The following is a 27,367-nucleotide window of genomic DNA, read 5'->3' as shown; positions in this document are numbered from 1 at the left end:
CCCTTCCCAGTTTTTCCTCTGGAACCCCCCATTCAGCCCCCCTCCCCCTGCTTCTATGAGGGTGCTCACCGAACCACCCACTCACTCCTACCCTCTCCTCCTTAGTATTCCCCTACACTGGGACATCGAGTCTCCACAGGACCAAGGGCCTCCCCACCTATTGATGCCAGCCAGATAAGGCCATCCTCTCTGCTACATATCCAGCTAGAGCCATGGGTCCCTCCATGAGTACTCTTTGGTTGGTGGTTTAGTCCCTGGGAGCTGGGAGGAGGGGTGTCTGGTTGGTTGATTTAGTTGTTCTTCCTGGGTTCTTCCCTACTCCTTCATTGGGGACCCCGTGTTCAGTCTGACAGTTGACTGTGAGCATCTGCATCTGTATTGGTCAGGCTCTGGCAGAGCCTCTCAGGGGACAGCCATCCCAGGCTCCTGTCAGCAGGCACTTTAATGGTTTTCCACTCGATTTTATTTAGTGTGTGTGTGTGTGTGTGTGCGTGTGTGTGTGTGTGTGTGACATTTCTCTCACACAGTCTGGAGATTCCTGACTTGGCTAATCTGGCTGGCCATTGAGCTCAGAGATCTCTCTGTCCTTGCTTCCCAGCATGCTGAGGTTATAGACTGTACAGGTACATACTACTGTGACTGCTCTTTTACATGGGTCCTGGGGCTCCGAGCTCAGGTCCTTATGCTGGGGAGCCCCCCACCTCACCCTATCCCACGTGGGTTGGAAAGGCCACCTTCTACCTGTCATGTCTGTCAAGTGCATGATCAGTTTTGAACTGTTTTTCAAAGGCGCACTCAGTTTCTACCTAAGAGACCTGGGGAAGGGGCTAGAAGTCTTAAGGGGATGGGGGTAGCTGGAGACTTCAAGGGTCTCTCTGCTGATCTGATTAGCTGTAATCAAAGTCACCTTACAGGAGGGACAGGAGTCAGGCTATCTCCCAAGCCTCAGTTTCCTCCTGTGTCACAAGCAGCCATCTATGAGAAGTGCCACCAGGGGGCTGCAGAGGGACGCTAGAGGGGCAGGTGCCCCCACCTAAGCCCTCTCAGCGAGCCGGGGGCTGCCTGCCTGCCTGCCTTTGTCTTGACAACAGGAAGAAGGGGGGATGGAATCCAGGTCCCCCTCCTCCTGCCCAGCTAGCCCAGATGAGGTGGCTGTGTGGGTGGGCGGGCAGAGGCTCTGGGGAGAACAGTGAGTCACTGCCGGCCAGAGCCTGAGCGGAGCGTGTCCCTCCCGGCTGGAGAGAGCGGTGGCGGCAGGTTTCGTGGGTAATTATGTAATTTATGAGTCTCCTGCTCCGGGCTCTGTCTGAGTCAACCCTGCCGAGTCGTGACCAAGCTGAGGCCCAGCAATGAGAGGCGCGTGGGCACAGGCTGTATCCCAGGATCTGGCCTCTGCCCTAGGGGGTTTAGCTTGTACAGATGGAGCTGGAAGGGGGTGGGGTTCATGAGACCCTAGAAGGATAGAAAAGGGTATCTTTTCATGTCCCTAGCTCTTGAATCAGACTATGGGGCTGGTAGTGTATGTGTGTGTGTGGGGGGGGGGGCAGGAATCCAGGTGTGAACCCCTGCTTCTGGATGTTTGCTTTCAGCCAAGGATTAAGGACAGAGAACAGAGACATCCCAAGAGGTCCCTCTTGAAGGAGACCAGACCACACTGTTAACCCCCATGCACCACTTAACAAAAGTCCCTCTGAATACAGACACGCAAGCATATTTACATTATATGATATATGTTTATTATTCAAAGGGCTACACACACTGAGAACTTTGAAAGCCAAGAGCAGAAACCCCTCCTTCCCCTCCCTGCTCAGTCCCCTGGGTCTGCCTACCCACCCCCACCTCAGGTTCCTAAGCAAGGGCTGCTCAGATCTGGAATACAAGGCTCTGGGGTGGGAGTTGAAACATGGATGAGAAGCAGGGGCTATGAGTTGGGGACTCAGAGGTAGATGGCAGTGGGGTGGGGTATGGAGAGTCCTCTCAGGTGGGCCGCGGGGAGCATCTTCTGGAGTCAAACATCTTTGTCGTCGGTTGTCATAAGCGAGAGATCCAGGAAGAGGCAACAAAGTCAGGTAGAGCAGCTGCCGTGAGACAGAAGCAAGGAGACATTAGAGGGAGCCTCGAGAACCCTATCATCCCTAAGCTACCAGTGTCCCTCACAGTCAGTGGCCTTGCCACACCTTCTAGCATAGTTCCTCCATCTGCAAGGAGCCACAGGCACCGCCCAGGACAGAAAACAGATGAAGACCCCAGGCTTCCTGTGGCAAGCCCATCTCCCCTGGCCCCTCCCTGCCAGCATTCTCAGTCCCAACTGGCTCATCCCACCAAGCCCTCCCCATTTCTATTTTTCCTGGCTAAAACCCTCCACAGACACCACCACACCCGGAAAGAGATAAATAAATAAAAGAAAAACAATCTCAACTGTGAAAAGCAGTCCAAATCAGAATTCTTTTCCGGCCTGAGTTAATTACACTTTAAACTGGCATGTTTACTGATGGGGATTTTGAGTTAACAGAGAGGCACCCCCCACCCCAACTGTTTGTACAGTAAACTTTGCAGGCTGGCGGCTCCCCCAGGCCTTGGCAGCCCCACAGCTCTGGCTACCCTGCCTGCCAAGGAGAGAGGAGCAGAACCATGTATTTTTGAGTGTTAGAGAAAACGAAGCTGTCGCAGATGGCGGCATCAGGGCGTGGGGTGCGTGCGTGCGTGTGTGTGTCTGTGTGTGTGTGTGCGTGCGCAGGGCTGGGACGTGTGCCTTCAACCCCGTCCTGTGCATTTCTACACAACTTCTGGACCCCTTGTGCCCTGGGAAAACCCCACCCATGCTCCAAGCAATAAAGGAACAAAGTAGAAATCCCGAGGGCAGACACTCACCTGGGCCACTGATGGCTTCAGGTCAGGTCTCAGGACTTGTTAATGGCCATAGCTCTCCCATGGATGTCTCCAGTGGAATCTCCCAACCTAAGGACTGGCAGCTGGCATGGAGCATAGGCAGGGTTCCTTGAACATCTGCTCCTGAGGACCAATTCAACTTCGTCACCTGCCTAAAATTGAAAAGACAAGGTCAGAAGTGTTCACAGTGTTTCCGCTTTACCACATGTAGGCAAGCATAGGTTCACACGGGAGCAAGTTAGCAAGGGCCCCACCACAGTTGCGTTGATAAAAGATCACATGATGAACATCCGAGGACAAAGTGAGATCGTGTGTTGGGCTGGAGCAAGAAGGCTTCCTGGAGGGGGCAGGGCCTGGGGCAGCCTGCCCTCCCTCGGGGTCCCTCGCACTCACAGCCCTGCCACCTTCATTGGGAGGCTGTTGTTCTGTGATCTGCGCTAGCTGCCCTCCACGTCACAGGGATAATGAGAAAATGATGGACGAGCCTCCATCAGGCCCCATGTCCCAGCCCTTAAGCCTGTCCTTGCCCATGATAAATGACCCCACCACCTCCACAGGGTCTTTTCAACAGGCCCAGCTGTGGTGTTGGTAACGTTGCTAGAGATTTATGCTGTCTTTCCCTGGACGTTTCTTCCTCTCTCTGTTTCTTAATTCCCTCAAAAAGGGTGTGTTTTTATTTATTCATTCCACAAACAGTCTCTGAGCTTTCCCATGGCCATCCATCTTTCACCTCCTTGCTGCTGATGCCTAAACCCATTTGATGCACGGAAGACAGGCATCTCCTGAGCATTGACTATGAGCAGCTCGAGGGGTACACAGGTTGCCACAGCCCCTCAAGTCTTGAAAAAGAAACTTTACTGACTCTATCTCTAGGACAGCCCTAGCCCGCTCAGCACGCAAGGGCGTGCAGCTCTCTAGCCATTGACCAGGTGCATCAGGTTCACACCCGCACACACATGCACGGTTTTGTGATGGAGCAGGCAGCCCCTCCTCAGGCCACACATGGAAGAAAGCATCTTAGTTAACTTAGATAAATTAAAAACTTAGGACAATTCCAGCAAGCAATGTCCTGGGGAAAGTGAGCCTGCCTCACTGTACAGAAAGAACTCGGGGAGCAAGTCAATGAGCTGTCTATCACCTATGGAACGTGAGGTCTTCTCTGGAGAGACACAAAACAGTACAAGCAAAGATGTTAAGAACATCCAGCCTGGAACCCTGTCTCTAGCTGTGTGATCCTAGGAAGACAACTCAACCTCTTTGAGCAAATCTTTCTTCACCCTCCACACATGCTTACTGGGGACAGCCAGTACACACACACACACACACACACACACACACACACAAAAGTTACACACCATCTCCTTGAAAATAGTTAAAGGAACAGACCATTGCCTTAGTCTAACCACACTCCAAGGAACAGTGGGATAGGCAAACTGACTTGATCACCTGAAATAGCCTGTGTCCTGTGACCTTGGCACACTAGGTTAACACACTATCTTGGAAATGGTGAATTCTCTGACCTCTGAAAGTCCCCCACCCCAGAGGCTTTCCTCCTGTCTGCCTGAGGGGCAGACATTTTCACTTGACTCACTGGATAAGAAAAGTCCTTTATTTGTCTTTTCTTCTTCTCAAATAATAGATAAATCTAGTAATTTTGCTTTTAATAAAAGTCTGCACCAAGCAGGAGGGACCATCCTCTTAGGGTCTCCAATGAATTTGGAGTGTGTGTCGGTGATTGCTTGGCACCCCAGCTGACATTCCATCTTGTACATAATACTCCCTTGGTGGCTGAGGTACCTGGGGCTTTCCACATCGGTGATGCAGAGACTAGGGGTAGCCTATCTGTGGATGCCATGGTGTGACTGCGCTTACACTGGAGCAATTAAATGGAGAGATCGGCAGCCTTCTTGCACGCGCTTAATATATTCCAAAGATGTGTCATTAACAGCAATTTCCATCTCCAAATGTTCCCATTTGCTTAGGTCCATGCATAAAATATTAGCCCTGACAGCAGCTCAGGCCTGCTGCATGAGGGCCTCCGAGGGGCCTCTGGCTCGCTGCCACGGAGACGTTCACGGAGTGGAGGGTGGGGGTTGTGCTCAGATGAATTTGAAGCCTAGCATGAGACCCCCAGCTACAAAAGTAAAGAAAATCCCACAGACATAGCTGACCTGTCTGTCCCCTATTGCTGTACGTCTCAGAAATCGGTGACTAGTTGGGGTGGGAGGCCTCTAACAAATGCAAAGACTAGGTGAACCCAGCTTCCATATTTATGGAATCAGCCACCACATCTTATGGAATTCCTGCTTCATGCTCACCACCTTCCCGGGGATTAACCTACTATGGTTTCTGCCTTTGGGGACTCTATTAGTCAATCAGCACACTCCATTATTCTGTCACTATAGACCTGACCTGGATCCTAAGGCTTAGAATACAACCGAAGATAAGTCGGAGAAGTAAGATGGGAGGGAGGGAAGGGGCAGGGAGTAAAACAGAGGAAAGAGAAAAGATGCAAAGGAAAGATCCTCCTCTGCCTTGGGAAATCTTAAAGCTTTTTTCTTTTTTTTTTCTTTTTTTTTTTTTGGTGGGGGTCAGGGAGAGGCTGGGAACCAAGGTACTAGGCAGTTTGGGAAAGCAGGCACCTGGGGAGCCATAGCTGACAAGCAGTCTGATGTCAGGGCTAGGGACAAAGGAAGGAGCTGGATTAGAGTGTCAGGCTGCCTGCACTGTCACTGCAGAACAGGGAACACGATCCCCCTTGGAGTCTTGAACTCCTGTGGAGGGGGCGTACAAGCTTGAGGACCAAGGAAGAGGGATGGACTGTGGGAGACAGTAACCAGGACCAGCTCCCAGAGACAGGGCGCCTGGGCAGACCATCCTGAACAAGAGGAAGAAATCTAAAGGAGACCATGTGCTAGGTCCAAGCCAGGGTACGCAGCCACTATCTTTGTTGGAAGAGCATTTTGCAGCTGAGGAGGCCCAGAAGAGGAGAAAAAGCATGCAGGGTGGAGTTGCCAGGGTGAGGGTGCTACTTGTTCCAATGGGGAGCAAGCCCAATCAGGAAGAGCTCTTGGCCACCCTGGGGAGCCTTACTAAATACCAAAAAATCTATAGCCTGTCTTTCAAAGGCTCCTACTGGGTGTAATCAGCTACTTTCCGGGGGGTCCCTGAGACTCCAGGTCAAGCCTCTATGGTAAGCTCACAGGAGTCTGACAGAGACAGAGTGTTAAGTTGGAGGAAACATGAAGAAGTACAGGCTAATCCCTGCTGGGACCCCTGTGCTCGTGAAGCAGGGACAGAGCTTGGGTATCACTGCCTTGTAGACTCAGGAGGACATTCTGTGCTATTTCCAACAGGGTGGCACTGAGGACAAGACAGGCCAAGGGATGGTCTCACATACAGACTTTAGAGTCAACCAACACAAAGGCATCAATGCCTCAAAGTAGAAATGGTCTAGGGTAGGACATGGTGCAGAGAAGTAGGCTGCGGGATAGTCATCAGATAGAAAGCAAACATCTCAGAGACAAGCTAGCTCAGGTACCACCAGCAAGGACTCTACTTTGGATGCTTCTTCCTCTAAGATGCCCTCCTGGACTTGCCAACCCCCACCTCAGGAGATGTGAGGCTCTAGGTCAGGATGAGTCAGCTACATGCCTGACCATCAGTGGTGTCCAGTGGGTCAGTAAAGTGTGTCCCTCCCCTGACACCCATGCTCACACAGTAAGAGCCAATGATAAAGAGAGGTGACCATGCACTGTACTGGCATTAAGAATGGAAACCCGTCACGGGCAATCTCACCTCAGATACTACGAACTGCACGTGTAACCAACTGGCCTGGCTTTTCCCTAAGTATCATGCTAGCCCCTCCAAGCCCTCATGGTATTGAGAAGCACCCAGGGTACAGGGCATTTGAGCATGCAGCCCTCGGTGGAAGCCTTAGATAGGGACAAACACCCACTGTTGTGGCAGGAAAGAGGCATGGAAAGTGGACAGTCATCCATTGCACATCTGGCCAATGCTTCGTGGCCCAGCCTACAAGGTTGGTGTGATCCCAGGAGGCTCCTCAGAGCTGAGGTTCAGTGAAGAGGGGGTGACAAGCGTCATACAGAGTCCATGCATTTACCTACCGGGCAGTGGTGTGACACCTGGTATGTACTGCCGAGTGACCGGAGTGGCAGGTGGTATTGAAAACAGGCCATCTGTGTTATATTCGTCATTAATAAAGCGAACTCATCACAGACAACCTCTCCTCAAGTACCCAGTGTTGACCGCAGCAACCCTGGAGCTGGAACCACCACCTGAAGCTGTCCTGGGGGAAAGGGGGGGATTGCATATAAATGGTGAGAAGGGTTGACACAGGCAGCACACAGCCTGTCCCACCCAGCCCAGTTCCCCGCGGAGGCAGCAACCTAGAAGCACCAAGCTGTCCCCACCCCCACGGGGGCTGCAACTCCAAGAGCTTCTCCAAGCTGAGCGTTGATACTGAGAAAAGATCAACCATGTATTATTCGAAGTCAGCCAAGCGAATATAACACGGTCGATCTCCCTTCAAGTACCAGCAGAGGTGTTGAGCTGAGGCCGTGACATCCCGGGCGCAGGCTGCAGCGGGCACCGACGGCTAGTGGACCAGGTGAAGTACATTAGAAACAATTACTTTCCAGCTGGTCGACCATCCGTCCCATACCCCAGAGCAGAGATGAGTCCATGGTCTTCCCTGAGGTGGCCTCCCTGGAGGGATTTGATACCGAAAAGGGGTTCACCGAGCAACATTCGTCCTCCAGATGCAAAGTTGCTCGGGTAACCTCTCTCCGAGTACCACGGAGAGGCTCAGATGCTCAGAAACGAGGCCGATGGCTGAGTTTCCAGAAGAACCATCCTGGAGCCCCTCAGAGATTGTAACTCCCCATTCAGCGAGGAGCCACCCTCCACCAGGTGAAAGCAATTACTCCATCACCTCCCCAGTGCAATCTACCACCCTTTCACCTTCCAAGAATATCTAAAGCCTTCCCAGACAACCTTGAGACCCAGGTAGACAGGAGCTGACTCGGGGAAGAAGTGGGTGCAGAACTCTGCTTACTCTTATCTCTTCATTGTAAGCTGGAGGTAGGGAGATGCTGAGACCCTGCGCATATACCACACCACCCTGCCAGAGAAGATGCCTTCCAGAAGCAAGGGGGCAATGACTGCATCATCCAGAGATGCTCCTCCTTGGGCCCACCCAAGCACTGCAGCCTCACGACCCTGGCACCCCACCCTGTCGCCTGCCCCCTCCCCCCACGGCGATGTCATAGCAAGAACTGCTTGACCATCCAGCCTTATAAACCAAGCAAGTAAAGCTTCAAAGATAAACATGGAGGGAGGAGAGAAAGAACAGCGGAAGGAGATCCCGCAGGGTCCCCTTGTGCCAGTGTGTATGGTTGCCCCGCACGAGCACACCAGGGAGGGCTCTCCAGTAAGGGTCAGGATCCATTGACTTAGGCCATAAGCAGAGTATGGATTCTGTGTTCGCCACTCATTTTAAAACTCTTGGAGTGTGACCAACATCAGAATCCCTTCTCTGATTTTGGCAAGAGTTCACACAGGCTTCTAGCCTTGCTGCAGGGCAGCAAGAGACTGGTCACATGCAGTGTGTCATACGGGGAAAAGACGCCATGGGCAGCTTCATCTAGGTGTTCTGGAAACTGACCTGTGGGACAGAGGCTCTTTCCCCAGCTGGCATCACCTCCTGGAAATGCTCCTAAGAGGCACGCAGTGGCGATGATGGTGGCTAACGGTAGATATAAGATCCAGTCAACAGTATGGGGAGGAAAGCTTGTCCAGGTTCTTCCTCCAAGCACTTGTCCTGGAGAGAGCTCCAGCCACTGACCAGTTCCAAGACAATGATGTAGCCTCTGGAGTCCTTTGCGGTAAAGATCCTTTTGGAAAGAGAGCCACCATGGAACCTGATGCTCATCACACCCCAGATAGTGTATTAGACCCTGGATACACCCACTCTAAAATGACCTCCCGCACGGGCCTAGCCTCCAGGACAAAGTGACATTCAGCACCAACAATGGGTATGACTTTAAGCCTAGCCCTGGGAGCTGGCAACATGGAAACCTAAGGAAGGGCAGGCCCTAGAATGTTCCAGGTACCAACTGCTCAGGAGCAGACTCCCCAGAACCAGTGTCTTACCCAGAATGTTTCATGAGGATCGAGGAAAGTGAAGAAGACTGCTCAGTGGGCACATGCTCTGGCACTGGTACCCAGTCACATCCGCCAGATGACACCCACCAGCTTCGGAATACTCCAGGAAGCTCTCTGTAAAGGTTTGGGATGGGAAAATAAAGTTTAGCCACCTTAAAAAAAAAAAAAAAACAACCCACATGGTGACCAGTCCTTCTCATCACCCCACTAGTTCTAGTCTAAACCCATAGATTTCCCCATCTCAAACACCGCACCCACATTGATTTTCATAAAAAACATGCGTTTCTTTCCTTTTTTTTTTTTAAAGTAAATTCCATTAAACTAATCCAATTCCCTGTTTAGCTTCCTTGACTGTGCTGTTGGGCCATTTTCATTTCTTTTATTTCCCTTGTTATTTCCTCAAATCATTTTCATTAGGATCAATTCTTTCCCATTTAAAAATCTGAACGAAGATTTGATTCCTCAATGTGCGTTCATCTACCACAAATATTGCTGCTCATAGCATCCGCCACTACTGAAGCTGGCCCTTGCGGCTGCCATGTCTATAGAGTACTGTTTCCCCAGGTCAAATGTCGCAGCTCAAATGTTGTCAAGAAAATTGGATGCTTCTGCCAATTTGTAGTCAATTGAACACATTTTCCTCCAAGCTATTCTGGTAGTTTGTGTGGTGTTATTTTGTGATTATTTTATCACTATTATTTAATGTAAACGGGATGAAATGCTGGTCGCCTCTATTCATTTCCTAACCCATCCAAAAATGGAGAACAAGGTTTGGTGAGCGATGAGGAAGAGAGAGAAGCAGACAGAGGTGTGTTGAGGGGGTGGGGTGGGAGGGGGAAAAAAAAAAAAACGATGGTATGTGAGCACTCCTGACCCAGTGAGTTAAGGAGAGGAAGGGGGTGGGGAGGGAAGGCTGCCATTGTCCTTGACGCTGTCAAAGGACAGAGTTCATTTAGTCAAGGTATCTTCAGAGTAGAGCTAGAACAGCGAGTGTGTCTGCCAACTAGGGTGTGTCTGCCAACTAGGGGGCGGGGCCTAGGTGCTGGTGTGACAAAGAGGATTCAGGCTGAGAAGAGCCAGGGAGTAGATATTGGCATCTCTCCATTGGTTGCTGGGACTACACGGCTGGTCACGCGGCATTCTGAGGCACACCCCTTCCTGACCATCCCCATATCCACACCTTCCATTCTAGCACATGACATTTACAGAGACGCAGAACTCTGTAACTGGTCCCCAGTGCCACCCCAAGCAGGCTTTGACACTCAAACAAAAGTTGCCTTTGTGTGATTCAACATCAACCAAGCGAATTCACCAAGGGCAACCTCTGCTCAAGAATCAAACGTCAGCACAGGGCGAGAGTCGCGCAAGGGCGCCTCTTCCCCAGGCAGCCCTGCTTCCCTCGCCTCTGGCTCCCTGACTCCCACCCTCTAGGGAGGCTGGCGTGACCTCCGATGAGCCCGCAGGTCCAACTGCAAGGCAGACTAGCGTGAACGGACTCGCAGAGTTCTATCCTGCCTACAGGTGGACAGAGACTTGTACCGATGTCCAGGCTTTGGCCAGAAACTGGTCACTCACCCAGAAGCACACGGACACCCAGAGAAGTCCTGAGGTAGGGTTGACATAGAAGAAACCATGACTCTCTGTGTAGTAGGGTCCATCCTGCCCACCAATGAAGGCTGAAAGAGGATAACTCCCTTTCCGAAGCAGTATCCCGAGAGACCCCACAGACAAACCAGCAGCATCAGGGTACAAGGTTTCTGGACCGTCCTCTATTCTCTCTGGCTTCCGAGAGGCCTCAAAGAGGGTTCAACAAAGAAAACATGTCCAACTGCCATTCATTCAGCATCATTCGTACCGTGTGCACCTACGAGCATCAGATGGGGTTTCTGAGCTCAAGGAACCTGTGTCCCAGAGGGTGGGAAGAGATCTGCCGAGTAATGACATCCATGCAACAAGTATCATTATAAAAGCCAATGGTTTTCCAACTTTCTGGGGGGAAACCAGGCACTATCAAAATACTGAACACACATTCAGCGTGTATACATACCTTATAAGCAGCCATTAACACTCTCAGACAGACAAACGGAGGCACAGACAGGTGACAGGCTGACTCATTCAAGGTCACACCATTAGCAAGCATCGGGTGGTAATGAATGCTGCTGGGGTCTCTCCTTCCCAAGGGACACTGGAGCAGGGAAAGGACACCAGCATTCTCATGTCACTAAATGTCACTGTGAGCCACCTCTCCCCATTCACCAGCCTGACATCTGGTTCTACTTCTTAGAGATCCCCCCTGGACTGGTGAAACTGGTAAGGAATGAGTAACTGAGTGGCTTGTAGCTAACCCCACCCCACTGGTGACTGACATTTGCTCTTCCCTACAGCATGCCTAATACTGTGATGTTTTCTCATCTGAATGCAGTGCTTGACACAATGTACTATGCTCTTGATAGCCATGGCCAGACAACAATAGAGTCACCGAAATAGTTGGTGTCATTTCTGGGAAATCTTACTTTGACAACCAGGTGACCTAAGTCCCAGGAAAAGCACTTAGTACAGGGAACAATTTATTTCCTTAACCCGCACAGTCGAAGAAGCTCTCCCGGGAAGATTTTAGTGCCGAAAGGAGATTGGCCATGTAATACTCATCATAAATAAAATGAACACACCATGGGCAACCTCCATTCGAACACTTGATTTCGAGAGCTTGTGTTGGTACATCTCAGGCATCTGAGGATGGAGTCCCTGAGAGTTGGGCAGATGGTTACATATTCTAGCTATATGACATATGCCATGTGGCCTAGGGGTCACTTCTTGTCTCCTGCCTGTGGTGGTTAGTATCACTGACCAGAAGAAGCCACAGGAGCTTGCCACGCCCACATGGGTGTGTCCTAGAGAGAAGTGGGAAGGCTTCTTATCAGAACACCACCAGGGAACACAACTGCCTCTTCTAGGGAGCTCAGACTACGTGGCCAGAGGGGCTGATGTAAACATTATGGTAGATGCTGTGAACTCAATTCCTAGTTCTGACCTTGACCTTTCCCTAATATGCTTGAGGGACACATTTTACACCTTAGAAGGTGGACTTTATATGATTTGCCAGAGTAATAAAGTGAATGACTACAGAATACTCCACCTCATTCCAAAGTAAGTCCCTCCCTCCCTGAGTCCACAAGAGAACCAGGGATACACTGGGCATGGACAGCATTCCTCTTACTAGATGCAACCACTTACCCCGGAAAGACGCTAACACCACAGTCCCACCCCAGAAATTCCTCCAAGGCGGGATTTGGTACTGAAAAATAGGTCAACCGTGTATGATTCGTCACGAATAAAGCGAAGGCAACACGGATAACCTATCTTCAAGCACCGCACGTGGGTACCAGCATCTCTTCTCTGAAGCTGGCTTCCTCCAGGAAGTCCCCCAAGCACAGTGAACACAGCAGGTTACTGCATTGACTGTGAGAGGGCTTGAGAAGGCATCACATACCCCAGGTCCAACCCATTCCCCCCAACCCCTGATGCCCATGGTTATCTAGTCTTGGCACCACTGCCAAGGATACAGTGTCTAAAGGTCCTTACAAGGATCTGGTGATGGAGGTCCTAGATGCACAGATTTCATCCTGTGTTCATCATAGGAGTGGAAAGTCCCTAGCTTCACACTGGGATTGAGGCAAACACCAATGACCCTCGCTTTACATAGGCTTTGTTTCTAGGGATTTCCTGAAGAGTTCACAGAGAGGCTGACTTGGCAATACTCATTATAAAGGTAAGGTCAGCACTAAATGGCACTGACCTTCGAGTCATGGCCTCATCCCTTGGGGTGAGCAAACTTTCAGGGTGTTTTTCTAATAATAGATTGTACTTTTTAGCTTATGATCCACTGAACATGAGATAACAAAGAAATGAACACTAAAACTTGCTTGGTTGACAGTAAGTTCACATAGCTACCTGACGACAGTGGGCCCATATCCATCCCAAAACCTGCCTGATGATGGTGGGTCCATGTCCACTCTGGAATCTCCCCGATAATGGTGGGTATCCATGTTCATCCTAGACCTTGCCCGGTGACAGTGGGTCCATGTTCACCTCAGAAGCTGGCATTGCAATTAGGCATCCTGCCAAGGGGGAAAATAACAGTGGGAAAGGGGATCTGATGCCTTTAACCAAATAAATTCATGATGCAAAGGATGCCAGAGAGGGCTGCAGGGAAGGTGGCAGCAGGGGGTGGAGACTGACTAAACTAAACAGACAACTTGGATCTTTTAAGTCAAGAAAAGAACCGCAGAGAACGTCTTTTAAATGATACAACTAACTCTAATAAAGAAGGAATAAAAATTACAATCGAGAAAAAAAAACTGATGGGAAAACACTGGCTGGGGTATCACCTGGCAAAGTCACCAATGCCCAATAGGAAAGTCTTAGAACCCAAAAAAATCGAGGAAGGACTGTAGTTCAGACATCAGGTATCAAGCAGGCTATATACTAAGGCTATGACCAGCAGACAGCAAAGGAGAAGGAACACAGGAATGCTACCCAGGTTAACCCACTGTTCACCTAAAGGCTCAACCCAGTAACAAGACTGCATAGGGAAAGCTCCACACATGTGTAAAAACCCTGGGAAACAGTCACCCACAGCTCAAGCTAGTCGGTGTATAATGCACAGCTACATCTGAAAGAAAGAAAGACCCTTGTGTTAAGGAAGAGAACTTAACTCAAAACACGCTCTCTCCCTGCCCTAGGGACCTAAGGGGAGCATTCTGGAGGCCATTGGAGGCCACTCCCTGCCCTTGAGGGTTCCCAGGATATGGATTAGAGCAAGGACAGAAGCTATGTGTGGGTATGCCTCAGTGCGTGAGTGGGTCTTCTCTGTGCATGCGTGAAGGTCTGAGTTCCACCCCACCCCACCCCCCATTTTGGAGAAAAGAGAAAAGAAGAGGAGAGGGGGCAGTAGAGAGGGGACAGAGAGGGAGGAAGGGTAGCATCTGGGAGCCATCCTTGTAGGAATGACAAAAATCCTCATTGCACTGAGATACACTAAGAGCTGAGAAATAGAAGCCCCCGTTTAAAGCAAACAAGTGGCCACTAGTGAAGCTGTTTGTAATACTGAGGACCCATCTCACTTGTAAGACTTACATTTGCATTTTTTTCAACAGAAAAATTAAAACACATTGCAACAGTAAAGAAAGCAATGTTGTGGAGGCATTTCATATCTGTAGCAGTCAGAAGCAGCAGAGAATCTGATCGAACTACTTAATGCTTTCAACTTAAGCTTTCTCAGCTGGGCTGGGATCTTTTTGGACACATCTATAAAGTCTTCCTGTCATTGTTCCTTAGGTTAAGCACAAGTGAGATGATGATTTATATTTGAAATAAAATGATTAGACACAGGGAGTATTTATCCTGTGAAATATTTCTCTCTTTACCCCTCTTTTCATTTGTATATAAGTCTCAGAAAGGAGTTTGAAATTCCTGAAGTTATTTATGTGTGGGTAGAAACTTTCCTAATTTCTTTAATTTAATTGTTTCATATTGCTTTTATTTTTATCATGAGCATACATCTTTTTAATAAAATAGTAATAAGTAGGATAAATCCTCCTTTTACAAAGAAAATGAAGAAATGAAAAATAGTTTTTCTACTGTCCTCAAATTTCTTCTGAGATCCCAGCCAACAGACAAGGAAAATCACCACTCAGTTACATCCCCACCCCGAAAAATGCTGACCCTGGACCCCATTCCAGGATTTCTCAACAGGTCTAAGTCCTCCCTATAAGACAAGATTTACCAGTGGAGACGTGGGGGAGCAAAATTTGTTACTTTTCTTTACAAATAGATAAAAAAGCCAGAAGTACCATGAGTGCCACCACATCCATGCCTTAAGTTTATAACATGGGTATCTACCTCAATGCTGGCAATGCCCTCCATGGAGGGACTGGATGGGGTCAGGGGACACTGGAAGGAACCACATGTTCAAGGACGATGGTACAAACCCCACCAGGAACGTGGCTTCCTCATGATTGGTATCAGGTCCAAGGAAGCACCTGGTAAGATGTGATACAGAAAACAGGTCTACCCTGCATTGGGCATCATTAAATAATGCAAGCTCACTATGGGGCAACCTCCCTCCAAGTACCAGGGGATGACACTTCCCACAGCACTCCTGCATCTTCTTCACAGGGGGACACCTTGGGAGTAGACACAGAATGGACAGGACCCTGAGAATAAGTGAACCAAATGGCTTAAGTCCCAATCAGACCCATGCTCTCTGGCTAACCTCTGGTTTATCGGCCCCAAATAAGCTCCAAGAGGAAGGTGATTTTTGACTCGTCATGCAACGTTTACTAAGTCAAAGGTGGCAGAGCCATACCCACAGCAAACACAAGTTTGCAAGGCAGGTTGTTCTGGGTATGCTGGGTGAAGCTGAGCTCACCTTCAAAGACTTCACTTCAGGGTATGGAATGGCTACAGATAACTCAACACAGGCTCACAATGTTCCGGGTCCCATTCTAGCCTGTATCCTGAAGGTTAACTAGCGAAGGCTGTTTCTAGTTGTTCTTCCAGGGTAGAATTAGGTACTAACCAAAACAGAAGCTAGCCAGTATGTTTAAACATTTAAACAGAATCTCCCAACAGTGTCTCTGGTCTTTCCAGAGAAATGTCCTAGGAAGTCATGTGTGGGTTAGCTTGGACACTGGGATAATTGTGTGAAATATACAATTAGATAAAGGCACTTGTCATGGGATAAGCCATCCAGAAACCCACCTTGGGAACAGTAGTGGCTTGAGAAGACCTCTGAGGCAGAGTTTGACACTAGAAGAGAGGAGAGCCGTGTATGACTCGTTTAGATGAATCGAATTCATCACGGCCAGCCTCTCTCCAAGTATCACACATGATCACTGGTGAAGAACACTGGCGAAGAACACATCGACTCTCTCTCGAAAAGGTGGCTGCTTCCACTGTCCTGTGAAGAAGGGGTGGGACAGCATTGGGTAGTGGGCCGAGCCGAGTGACATACACCTACATTAAGTGCATGCTCACCCGAGGCACACTTACCTGAAAGGGGGATGCTGATAGCCTTGAATCTGGTTAGTCCTCCTGGACCAGAGGGGGCGCTGTTCCACAGTTTCCATGAAGAGAATGTATTCTGGAAGCTCCTGTGGTAGTGTGGCGATGTCAGGACAACCAGAGGTTGGTATCATCTCACAGACTCTCCTGTAGAGACAGGATATTGAGGTTAGACAACTGGAAGATAGATCCATCAGATAAGTAAGGCACAGGCACATGCTTAGTAAAGTACAATTCAGTCACACACCCAGGAGAGAAGGGACTTCAGGTCCCTCATGGGAAGTCAACATCATGTCCACATCTGAAGTCAACATTTCAAGGAGGCTGTGACAGTGATGCAGCGGCTACCACGGATGCCTCATGGCATCTTATGTAAACATACACCCCTAAGACCACAGTTCATCCTGGTCCACTGAGCAGGCACAGCCATCAAGTCCATTGACACATCCCCAAACTTGGTAGGATCTCTGGAAGGTCTTCTTTGAGTGGAATTGATGCTGAGGGTTGGTGACTAGGTGGCCCACAGGGTGAACAGAGTGCACGCCCCTCTGGTCAACCAGTCACACACCCTGAATGGTGCTGGCACCAACATCTCTTCTGGAAGATGACCTCTTTTCAAAGTCTTGTAAGCTGATACTTGTGGGCAGAGCCACAGCTGCCTCACCAAGGTTGGCACGGCCCACTGATGAGAGGCCTACAGGTGGATCAGATGCTCAGGTAACCCGACCAGGTGACTTACAGCTAGCTCAAGCACACTGTCCGTGGCCAAACATCCATACTTGGCTTCTCTACCAGCTTGACTGAACCGCCATCTTTCTGCAAGTTGCCATCATGTCCAGGAAATCCTTAGAGGTAGCATTTGGTACTGAAAAAAGTGTTGTCCGTGAATGATTCGTCACAAGTAAAGCGAATCCACCACGAACAACTTCTCTTCAAGTACCACAGAAAGGCAGAGACAAGACAGACAAAGGGCCCCTTCCATTTCTCCAAGGGCTATGGTTTCCAACCACCAACCTGCAGGCAGATTGGATGCTGAGTGTTAGTGAGGTGGGGGCAAGTGCTCTAGAAACACACTGGAGTGGGGCAGAGGTGGTCACTCACCTCCCTTGCAACGATGCTGACATTGTCCCCTTTCTCTGTTCTTCCTTGGTTCTAGAGTTCACACTGGAAGGTTTTCAAGATGAGAAGGGAGCCCACTTGCTGTAGGTCAGAAGTCCTCTGCAGGTATATAGACCCTGGGGTGTGTGAATGGGGACTTGCATTTCTCAACGGTGCACATATGGTTAGTCACATCAAGGTCCTGAGGGGACTATAAAAGTCCCACTGCAGAAAAGCCCAACCAAGGCTACTAGCATCCTCATATGAATCAAGAGAAGGTTCATTGAGCTCTACATGATCCCAGGTGATCCTCCACTCCCACTGTCTCATCTCCAAGAAATCAGTTTCAAGAAGAAGAAGAAGACCATCACAAATGGAGTACCCAACTCCTACAAGCAACCTTGTACGAGAAAGACCAGTTACCATTTCCAGATTCTAGTGGCTAGCCACTAGGAAGCTTCTTTAGGGTAGCTTTCCAAAGCTCCAGTAAGAACCTATTTCTCACCCTTCCGTGTCCCACCTGCCTCCATGGTTTCATAAGACATATTTCACTAGCAAAGTCCCTTGGGGCTTCACTCCTTTTCCATGGCCCCATCTTTCACCCTGATGGAAACCTGGCTCTCTCCTGAGGACATGGAAAGTATTCATCTTATTTCCTACAGTTCTGGCTAGCAGGCGGTAGTGCCCCACCTCTATTTTGTTTCCCAGTGTAACACTCATTTGTTGATATATCATCAAGATCCCCAACATTGGTCCTATGACTTCCTCATTTTCTGTTACCCTTTCTTCCATCTTACCAGCCTTTCAGGCCATCCAGGGTCATTGCCTTAGCTGAGATAGCCATGATACCAGCAAGTATGCTCCCTGCAGCCCACTGAATCTCTCAGGGATTGTGGTTCCGCCAACATCACAGTTGTACTACTTTGGCCCCTCCTCTTCCTACATGTTCACATCTGATGTTGGCTCATCCAGTCCCTAGGTACACTGGCTAGCCCTACTTTGAGAGCACCCTAGTCTCCACACTTCCAGTTGGGAAGATTGATCATCCTGGTGATATCTTTATCAGCTCTCTAAAATCTGCACAACAGCTCACATGGATTCTCTTGTCACTGTTCTTGACCAATTTGTGGAGCATGAAGTTGGGATATTAATAAGAATTTAACTTTTAAAAAAAATTTAACTTAAAAAAAAAAAACCAAAATCCCCAAAGAGGGTCATGGGAAGGCCTCAGAATCCCATGACCGAAATCCCAGCATCTGTTAGGATAACGACTCTCCTGCAGATGAGCAAGCCAAGTGCTAGGCATCAGAAACAAAACCCAGTTATTTCCCAGTGAAGTTCCCACTATGAAGCAAGACAGCCCAACATTTGTCAGCAAGATGTGTCAGTCAAGGAATCTTCTCTGAAGCAAAAGCAGGGAGAGTGACCAATTACGTGCCAGCTGATACGTTTGTTTCTACCAGGGTAACAACAGAACCCCCTTACACTCGCCTGACTCCACAAACTTATTCAAATCATCAAGGAGTAAGGCTCACCCAAAGCAGGAGACACATTATCTGCTGCGTGATTCTTTCCCTCCCATGATGGTCTGGAAATGATACCAGCACCCTCCCAAATATCACAACCCTTTCATCAGTGGTTAGGCTCTTGTCAGGAAGCACAGTACTGCTATACACTATAATGCGAGTATGTGACTGTCATTGTACATACCTAGACTAGCGACTGAAGCCAAGGTCTCCTTACGGAAGGTGCCATGCAGTCCAGAAAGCCCTCGACGGCAGCATGGAGAACTGGTTGATCATTGTATGACCAGAATAAACAAAGCTAAGGGCACAGAGATTACCAATCTGCAAGCACCAAACGTGACCATCTGTGAGCCCTGCCATCTCAGGGCCATCCACCATGCAGCGAGTCTCCCTAAGAATGGATTGAGGAGCAAATGTTAGGAGAAGTGGCCACACACCTTGTTTTTCCCTTTAGCCAAGTGAACAGCTGTCCCTAACTTGGCTGAGGTCAACAGCCCTTCCTCAATAAAATCAATATTCCCTTATAGAACTCAGCATCAAGAAAGCTAACCATAGATTTGGGCAGGGGGTAAGTGGGTGGGGAGGGGTGCTGAATAGATGGTTCAGGAGGAAAAATGCTCTTTTAGAAGAACTCTAAGCTCAGAATAGCCCATTCCCAAAGTCTGAGGCAGGGGGATTAACGTGCATTCAATTCTGGGGACCTCACTAGGGTAGCCTGGGTGCTGAGAGTCTGGAACAAAGAAGCCTGTAACCTTACAAGCATGTCCTGTGGTTTCTGGTCCATCATTTCTTCCTGGGCTTTGGGCTTCCCTCTGAAAATCTCTTACATAGATAGGCCATTTAGTATTCACTTTTAGTAGCCGATAGCACTTCTCTCTGGCAAAGAGAGGAAGCAGGGATGAGAGCTGAAGCATCCTGACCTCAGAAATGCCCTAAAGATGGCATGTATATGCTATAGGCTATCAGATATCCCTAGCACCTGGATTTACCTGGGACAAATATACTCTCACAGACCTCAGACCAATCCTGATAGGGCTCTTGTATGAAGCTGGCATCCATCTTGAACTGATTCCATCCAGGATTGGTCCCCACAAAGGGAAGAGACATCCAGGCGGCAGGAGCTGGGCTTCCTGTCCGCCACCGCCATCATCCCTGAAAAGGGAGACGCCCAAGAACAGCATCTTTCCTTACAGCAGGGATACAGGCCAACCTCTTTCTTCCAGAATCCCAAACAGCTGGGTTCTCCTTACCTTTTCTGTGTGATCTCCACCAGCACAAAAAAGAAAGGAATCAAGTCTCTTCCAGAGCCAAACAGCAGGACAGGAAGTCCCATCAGGGTAGTGTCTGCACCTCGGTGGTGTCTACCGGAGGAAGGAGATGCCAAGGACAGGACCTCAGTGAGAACAAAGGAACAGGGTCAAGTTAGCTTGTCTTTCACAAGCCTGAATACCAGGGGGTGTTTTTGAATGGATGTAACCCTGAAAACCAAACTGTCCCCAGGGGAGATGTGACAACTTCTCAAGCATCCCATAGCTTCTCCCCACAGCCTAGCCATCCAGAAAGGGTGTGGCCCACATGCTCTGGCTGGGGAAGGCTACAGCCCTGGCATCAGCTCTCCTTTCAAGCTCATCCTGGCACTGAAGGCTGGTAGAAGAAACAAAGAGTGTCCGTGAAAGCACAGCAAGCTCATCGCAAGCAGGACCAAGCTTCCTTGGGGTCTTCTCCATCAGGACTATCCAAGGAGCATCTCGAAGGAGCTGCAGGGCTCATCCAAGGCTCACACAAGGCAGGCAGTCTCATATCGCTTGTGCAGGGAGCCCTTCCAAAAAGCAGAGTTTGATATTCAAAAGGAAGCTAACTTTGTCTCGTTCACAATAAGCAAACAGAACATGAACAACCTCAAATATTCTCAGAGATCTCCGGCAGGAAAACTGGGGCCTCTTGTCTACTATCTTCTCTGCTTCCAGAAGATTCTTCCCATGACAAATTGAATTCCTAGACTCTGAGAGGTCTGTAAGAAAGCACATGAGCTGACAGCAACCACTCACTGCTACACATTGGTCCTAGGGCTAAAATCTGGTCTGACGGAAAAACTCATACCCACAAGAGCTTCCTAAGGCAGGTCAATTTACAAACAAAATGGAAGTCTATCTGGTCCTCCCTGAGAGGTAAGCTGGATGGCAAGAAGCCAGCAGCTGGTGGAATATCATGGAAGGGCAATGGCACCATGGGCATTACCTCTTTCGATAACGTCGAGTGTTGCTGGTAGATACGACAGATAGGACTCCTCCTGCCCCAGAAGCTGTGGTTCCAGGAACTGTGCTCCTTGCAGTTGACTGGAAATGGAGAGTTACAGAGTCAGATAGTTTCAGTCATCAATAACCTGGTGCTGACAAGACCTGCTGTTGGCTGACATAGGCAGCCCCTCCTTGAAGTAGCTCTTATATCTGGGCAGCCCATAGAGGCATGATTTGAAAGAATAATCACATGGTGTTTGTACAGCAGGTGGCCTTTCACAACTGACCACAGTTTGATCATCAAAAGGTAGCATATTGGCTCAATGCTCACTCATGATGGATAATGTACGGTGGATGGAGGAGATGGAGCACACACACTACAAGGAACATGCAACATCACCTCCAGCCCCCAGTGGCTACATGTGTTGTCCACAGACCGGCAGCATTAGCATCACTTGAGAGCTTGCTAAAAATGCAGAATCTTGGTCCCTCAATCAGAATCTGCTTTTTAACAAGATCCCTAGGTGACGAATATCTTAGCAGCATTGAGCAGTTTTAGAGGCCCTACTCTAACCAACAATTTGTACAAGCATGCATGCATGTACATACACACACACCCACACACCCACATACACACACACATGTGCGCGCACGCACACACACCAGATTATGGAATGAGCTGAAATGGTATGTTATTGACCAGGTATGTCTAAGAAAAAGTCAGCCCAAAGGAAGCCATAGGAACAGATAGAGAGTGACTTAAGGCAGCAGCGGCGGCATGAAGTATCCTTATTAACACCTGTATTAACCACAGGAAGTCTATGCTCAGAACGGATGCTGAGGAGAGTGGGTGCTGGACCTAGAAGACCCTGACCAAGTTCTGTCTACCTAAAGAGATGCTTGACCCAGTACCTTCTCAAGGAGTTCCTCTGAACTAAGACTTAACAGCAACAACAGACAGGTGAGTTATTCTCAGTGTTCTCCAGACCAAGCACAAAGAACCAAGCCACCAAAGCTGTTGCCACCTCAAAGCTATCAGTGTGAGAGTACATGGGGTGTGGGGGGGGGAGGATGCCTTCTGAGGTTACTCTGCACTTGTTAAGAAGAAGTCTCAATAAATCCCCCCTCTCCTGCAGCAGGCACCAATGTCCATTAGCTGAAGTCACCACTGTGCTCTAGGACCTTCGGAAGCAAATCCAGATATGGGACAAACAATGGTTGTCCCAATTAATCTCCATAAATATGCTGAGCACACTATGGATAACCGCTCTGCAAACGTCAGAGAACCACCGCACCTCAGGACCTCCTCCAGAGTCAGGGCTCCTCTAGATCTCGCACAATCCACACCAGACAGCTAGCCGGCCACTGTCATTAAAGCACATGCTTGTGGAACCAGTCACACTCTCGAGCAAGGGGCCGGGGCTTGACCCCAGTGACTATCTGTGAGATTGGCTGCCCATCCAAAAAAAAAAAAAAAAGAACGATTTGCTGAGTCATAAAAACTGTGCTATCTCATCATGACCAAGCCATGTAGGAACCCCTGGACTCTTCAAGCAAGGTCCTGAGGTGGGATCCGAGTGCAGCTCTTACACGTCAGTTCTGTGCTCTCTTGCCTTGTGCCCAGGTAAGGCTAATCCATGCATCATGCACCAGGTACCTCTTAAACAACCATCTCGTCATCCCGGAAGTCCACCAGGGCAGTATTTGATACTCAAAAAGAAATTATCCTTGTATGATTCATCCAAAAGAGCCAACACACCAAGGATAATTTCTCCTCAAGTATGAAACAGTAGCACAGCAGGAAGACCAGCATCCATAGGCCCCTTGGGAGTGATCACCACTCCTCACACGTGGCTGCACCCAATACATACGTGCACCATGCATGCAGTACTACTGATGGCCCTTCTAAGCACCAGGGAGGTGAGATGCTATAGAAAAGACTCCCAGGGACTAAGCATGACAACCTCACGTTAGCCTCTTCTAAGGGTAATGGTAGCTGGGGTCAAGAAGCCAGGCAGTGTTCATCTTAAGTGGAGCAAGCATTGTGGGTGGCCCTGCTGACCCCCGGCATGGGGTCTTCTGTTCTAGAAGCTGCTACAGAAATGATGTCACTGCCGAGTCACAAGCACCACCTTGTAAGTCCAGCACAAACTCTAAGCTCCAACACCCACTCACATGACTGACAGAGAATGTCTGTCTCAACATTGGCTCCCAAATCCAAGGAGAGGTTTGTATACCACCACCATAGCTGCCAGCAGTCAGCTCCCAGCACACAAAAGTTTGGGCTGGCACATGGTCAATAATGAGCCTAGTCCCTACAAGAGCCTGATCTCTCCCAGCCTCCGGGAGCCATATGCATTGGACCCCAAGAGGACTCGAGAGTGACACACGAGACAAGGAGCATAACACGGCGACACCCTTGTCCAAGGATGTATGATGGGAAGTGGCAGTGGCAGGATCCAGGCGCAGGAAGCCAGGCTGCAGAGTCTGCGCACTTGATACTGAAAAAGTGGATGACCCTGTACGATTCGGCATGAGTGAAGCGAAGAGGACAGGGATAACCACTCTCCAAGTACCAAAGCTCGGCCTGGAAAGCAAAGCCACCGCCTCAGGTAGACGTGCTACGTCTTCCAGGTAGGGTCCTGGGGACGAATTAGACGCTGAGCGTTAGCAGACTGGGTCACACACACCAAGCAAGAACATGCACACTTGGGTACCACGTCACGGCAGCACATCAAAAAACCACGGCCCACACCAGCACAGACCTGACCATCAGCTTGGGAAAGCAGGGACCCAGGCTACACACACAGAGCATGCTTTGGGACCCACCCATATGGACAAGGAGAGGGGATGTACCCGAGGTCTTTCCTGAAGTCATCTTGCGCCCATGAAGCCGTTGGTGCATAAAGGAAACCCAGGAAGCAGTTTGTCACACACAAGATGGATAACACACGGTCATGCACACACATACCACATCCCTCGCTGAGTGTGGACGGGATCCAAGATAAGGTTTGATACTCACAGAGAGCTTGCCCTTGTATATTCCATGTCAATAAACCGAATATACAAAGGGCAACCTCGCTTTAAGTACCAAACAATAGCATGGGGCAGGTTCCGCTCTAGCATTCACGGGGTCAGCCTCGTCTCCTGGGACTTAGCCTGGGGAGGGATGATGGGAGATTCGGAATCAGCCAATTAGATGGCAAACACCACCTGCCAGATGTGTGCCCACTGGTCAGCACTCCATCCAAGGAGCTTGGACTGAGACAGATACTCGGGGAGGGGGGACCTTTTCCTGATATTATTGGCAGATGTTGCAACAGATTGAGATTTTCACTCTCTAAGGAAATATAGAACACAGATTTTTGCTTTCTGTAGGTAGACCCTGGTTAGGACCACAATCTTATCCTTAGCACTTTCTCTATGATGGCCACCTGGTTGTACACTGCACACAGAGGACAAGAGGATCCAAGGAATTTATAAAAGTGATAAAGCCAATCCTTCCTGCCTCCCCAGTCATGGGTATCAGTGTCACTCCCAGGACCGGACCCTGCCCCACTAATTCTGCCCGAGACTGGAATGGGACAGAACTAGAAGGAAGTTGATGCCATACAGGGGTCAAACTCCACATGCCACTGAATGATAGGACCATCTCCCCTTTTTGGGACCTCTTCCCCAGAAAAGAGCAGGCAGGAATGACCACAGGTTTGCACTGAATCATGGCAAGGAAAAACACTCACCTTTTTTTGATGGGATGGGTTGCTTCCATAGGTGCGGGCTGTTTAAACTGCCCCCTTCTGATCTAGGTACAGCCACAGAAGAACACCAGATAGACTGCGGGGAATGGCAAACTTCAGCCTCTTCCCAAAGACGGACACCACTTCCAGGAAGTCCTCACTTGGAGATAGGTGGACCGGGCCTGAAATCATTATAAATAAAGATGTATAAACCAGTACTTGTATCAAAGCTGGGATAGTCTAACATCAAGCTTTATCTTCTGAGGTGAATGCTGTGAGCAACAAGGCTCTGGAGATGGCTTGGTACAAACAGACGGCAGCTCTGTGGGCCACTGTCTTTTAACAAGCAAGCCACTGTTGGGTGATTATGTTCAATGCAAGTGCAACAGGCACCACAGTACCCTCCCTCACCCTCAAGAGCAAAAGATCAGGCACCAAGAGGACAAGGAGGACCAGAGACTAGTAGCTTAGCCAGAGGTCCCATCTTAGAACCAAGAATTAGTACATACCCGAGAAAGTCGGAAGTCACGTTGTATCTGGAGATCTGTCCCAAAGATGGAACAGGGCTGGAGTAGTTCCCAGATAGAGTTAGATGTGAGGACAAGTGCCTCTCGATGTATATCACCATCAATAAAGAGAACATACCGGAGGCTATCCTCTTTACATGAACCAAGAGTTGGGCCAGGGACTAGTGAAGCACCTGCGAGGCCTTGGGCTAAGCACAGGGGCTGGTGAAGCAAGCCTTAGCTGACTGGCTCTGGAATGTGCCGCACACTCTGCACACTGGTGCCCAGCCCTAAAGTTAGTTTACGTCTCAGTATCACTCCAAAACTGGGTGATCTTCCAAAAGACTAGGGTGGGGCATGGGAGGATGGGCATGGGGGGGGGAGGGGAATTCTGTGTAACTTAACAAAAAGTGACAGAGAATGATTGGCATTCCAGAGCCTGCAAAGCCACCCTGACAAGAAAGCCTCCACCTGTGCCCACAGCTGCAGCCTCCAGGAAGTCCTCCAGATGGTCATAGAAAGAGCAGGATTAGTACGCACAGCAACATGCATCATTCAAGAAAGAAGAAAAACCGGAAAACTAGCTCTCTGAAAGCCCCCACCCTCTTCCCCAAACTGGAGCAGTACGGAGACCTCTGGACCTTTCTTCTGCCCTTTTTGGGGAGTTCAGAGGACTACGGGAGACTTATCACTATAAACATCAGACCCATGCAAGGCTCACCGGAGGGAGGTGAGATGCCCCACCCCCACCCAACCCCCAGAACCAAGGTTCTTTAGACACCCTTAACAGAACTTCATGCTGTGACAACAAGGTGAAGAGGACACCTGGAGAAGGAGGCTTAATGGTCTTGGTAGCCTCTGGGGGCATCTTTTCTTTGGATATCCACTAACCCCCCTTCCCTTAAGTGGACGTGAAGCCTAAAAGGTGATTGTAAGGACTGGTTGGCAATGGTGGGCAGAAAATCCACATCTAAATGGGCACTGGCTTGCTGCTGACACTCTTTTGGCCTTAGAAGTCGACCTGGCATGCACACCACACTGTGAAGGGCTGTCAGAAGGGGAGGCTTAGTTTCCTAGACTCTACCAAGAACAGCCCTTAGGATCTCCCACGTCAGCATTTTTTCTAGAAAGTTCTCAGAAGCATGCATGAGCTCTGTAGGGTCAGACACAGAAGGAGCCCAAGCTCAGTGGCCCACCATGCATTTACTTACCCTGGAGAGACCACACCCTTCTGCTAGGCCCAGGCCGCCGCCAGCCATGCTTCCAGGCAGCATTTGCTCCTCGAAGAGAGCTTGCCCTTGCATATTCATTTCGCGTAAAGCAAACACACAAAGGATAACCTCTCTTCAAGTAGCAAACGATAAGGAGCGCTGGGGAGAGCTGGTCCGGTGCGATGACAGATGCGATGACGGTCCGGATGTGAGCCTGAGGGGGCACATTTGGAGGTTACACTTCCAGATGATTCACATGCCCCTTCTCCACTCCCCCCAAAGGGTTACCCAAGGCGTCCTTACCCAAAATGATGGCCCACCCAGGAGGTCTCCAAGACATATCGCTACAGAAAAAAGAAGCCAATTCCAGAAAACATATACACATGGTGAGCACACAGAGAAACAACTTCATTTGAGGTCAGAGAAGGGATATAAAGAACACAGTGGTCTCAGAACACATCACTGGGAGAGGCTGGCATATAGGCACACATCATACAAGTCACAAATCTATCTATCCCCGCCAAGCCCAGGAAGACGACGGATAGCATGCTTTCTTCGGTGAAGATGTCATGTCCTCGGTGGTTTCCCAAGCAGCATTTGATACTGAAAACGTGGATTTTCCTCTACGATTAGTCATTAATATTGTACTCATAGAAGGAGAATCTACCTTTTAAATATCAAAGAACAACTCGATCCAGGATGCTGTGAGCTTGTGCTTGTGTCGACAGAAATGGAAGTCCAATTGGGCGGAGCGAGCAGGCTGCCCAAAGAGGCGGTATATCAGACCCAGATCAGACTAACACTCAGTTGGCTTCTTAAGGCCATTTCTGGCCACGCCCCACTCATTCTTACATGACCTTCCCCCCTCCCCCACCCCCAGACCCTACAGAATCTTCCAGAAAGAGTTCCAGA

General features: G+C 49.4%; 1 protein-coding gene across 17 annotated transcripts; it reads right to left on the bottom strand.

Annotated features, from left to right (window-relative positions):
* Positions 1 to 1,713: 1,713 nt before the first annotated feature.
* Positions 1,714 to 27,367, bottom strand: LOC115032804 (uncharacterized). Of its 17 annotated transcripts, XM_085830670.1 has the most exons (13): positions 24,742 to 27,367; positions 21,003 to 21,100; positions 20,015 to 20,775; positions 19,779 to 19,916; positions 19,522 to 19,640; positions 16,388 to 19,155; positions 13,064 to 16,287; positions 9,064 to 11,260; positions 8,576 to 8,804; positions 7,446 to 7,507; positions 7,017 to 7,198; positions 2,872 to 3,041; positions 1,714 to 2,078 (listed from the first exon to the last, which is right to left on the bottom strand). In XM_085830670.1, exons 3-6 carry the CDS (start codon positions 20,095 to 20,097, stop codon positions 19,037 to 19,039), a joined length of 459 nt encoding a protein of 152 aa, XP_085686796.1. In that variant the 5' UTR covers positions 20,098 to 20,775; positions 21,003 to 21,100; positions 24,742 to 27,367; the 3' UTR covers positions 1,714 to 2,078; positions 2,872 to 3,041; positions 7,017 to 7,198; positions 7,446 to 7,507; positions 8,576 to 8,804; positions 9,064 to 11,260; positions 13,064 to 16,287; positions 16,388 to 19,036. The 17 variants fall into 17 exon arrangements, 16 of the variants coding, with proteins under 16 accessions (XP_085686796.1, XP_085686792.1, XP_085686791.1 ...); XM_085830666.1 differs by having other exon boundaries at positions 7,446 to 8,804; XM_085830665.1 differs by having other exon boundaries at positions 7,017 to 7,507.

The sequence above is a fragment of the Mus caroli genome, unplaced genomic scaffold (assembly GCF_978045245.1).
Source record: "Mus caroli unplaced genomic scaffold, Mus_caroli_1 scaffold_14, whole genome shotgun sequence".
NCBI lineage: Eukaryota > Metazoa > Chordata > Mammalia > Rodentia > Muridae > Mus > Mus caroli.
The sequence above is the reverse complement of the archived record's forward strand: the minus strand, read 5'-3'. Positions and strand labels throughout refer to the sequence as shown.

Bases quoted from the DNA above. Each gene is read 5' to 3' on its own strand.
- LOC115032804 (XM_085830660.1), bottom strand. From the start codon at position 20,097: ATGGGACTTCCTGTCCTGCTGTTTGGCTCTGGAAGAGACTTGATTCCT. The intron at 19,917-20,014 runs GTAAGGAGAACC...CTCCCTTTTCAG, and splicing joins GTGGAGATCACACAGAAAAG to GGATGATGGCGGTGGCGGAC. The intron at 19,641-19,778 runs GTCTGTGAGAGT...TCTCTTTGCCAG, and splicing joins CCTATCAGGATTGGTCTGAG to AGAGAAGTGCTATCGGCTAC.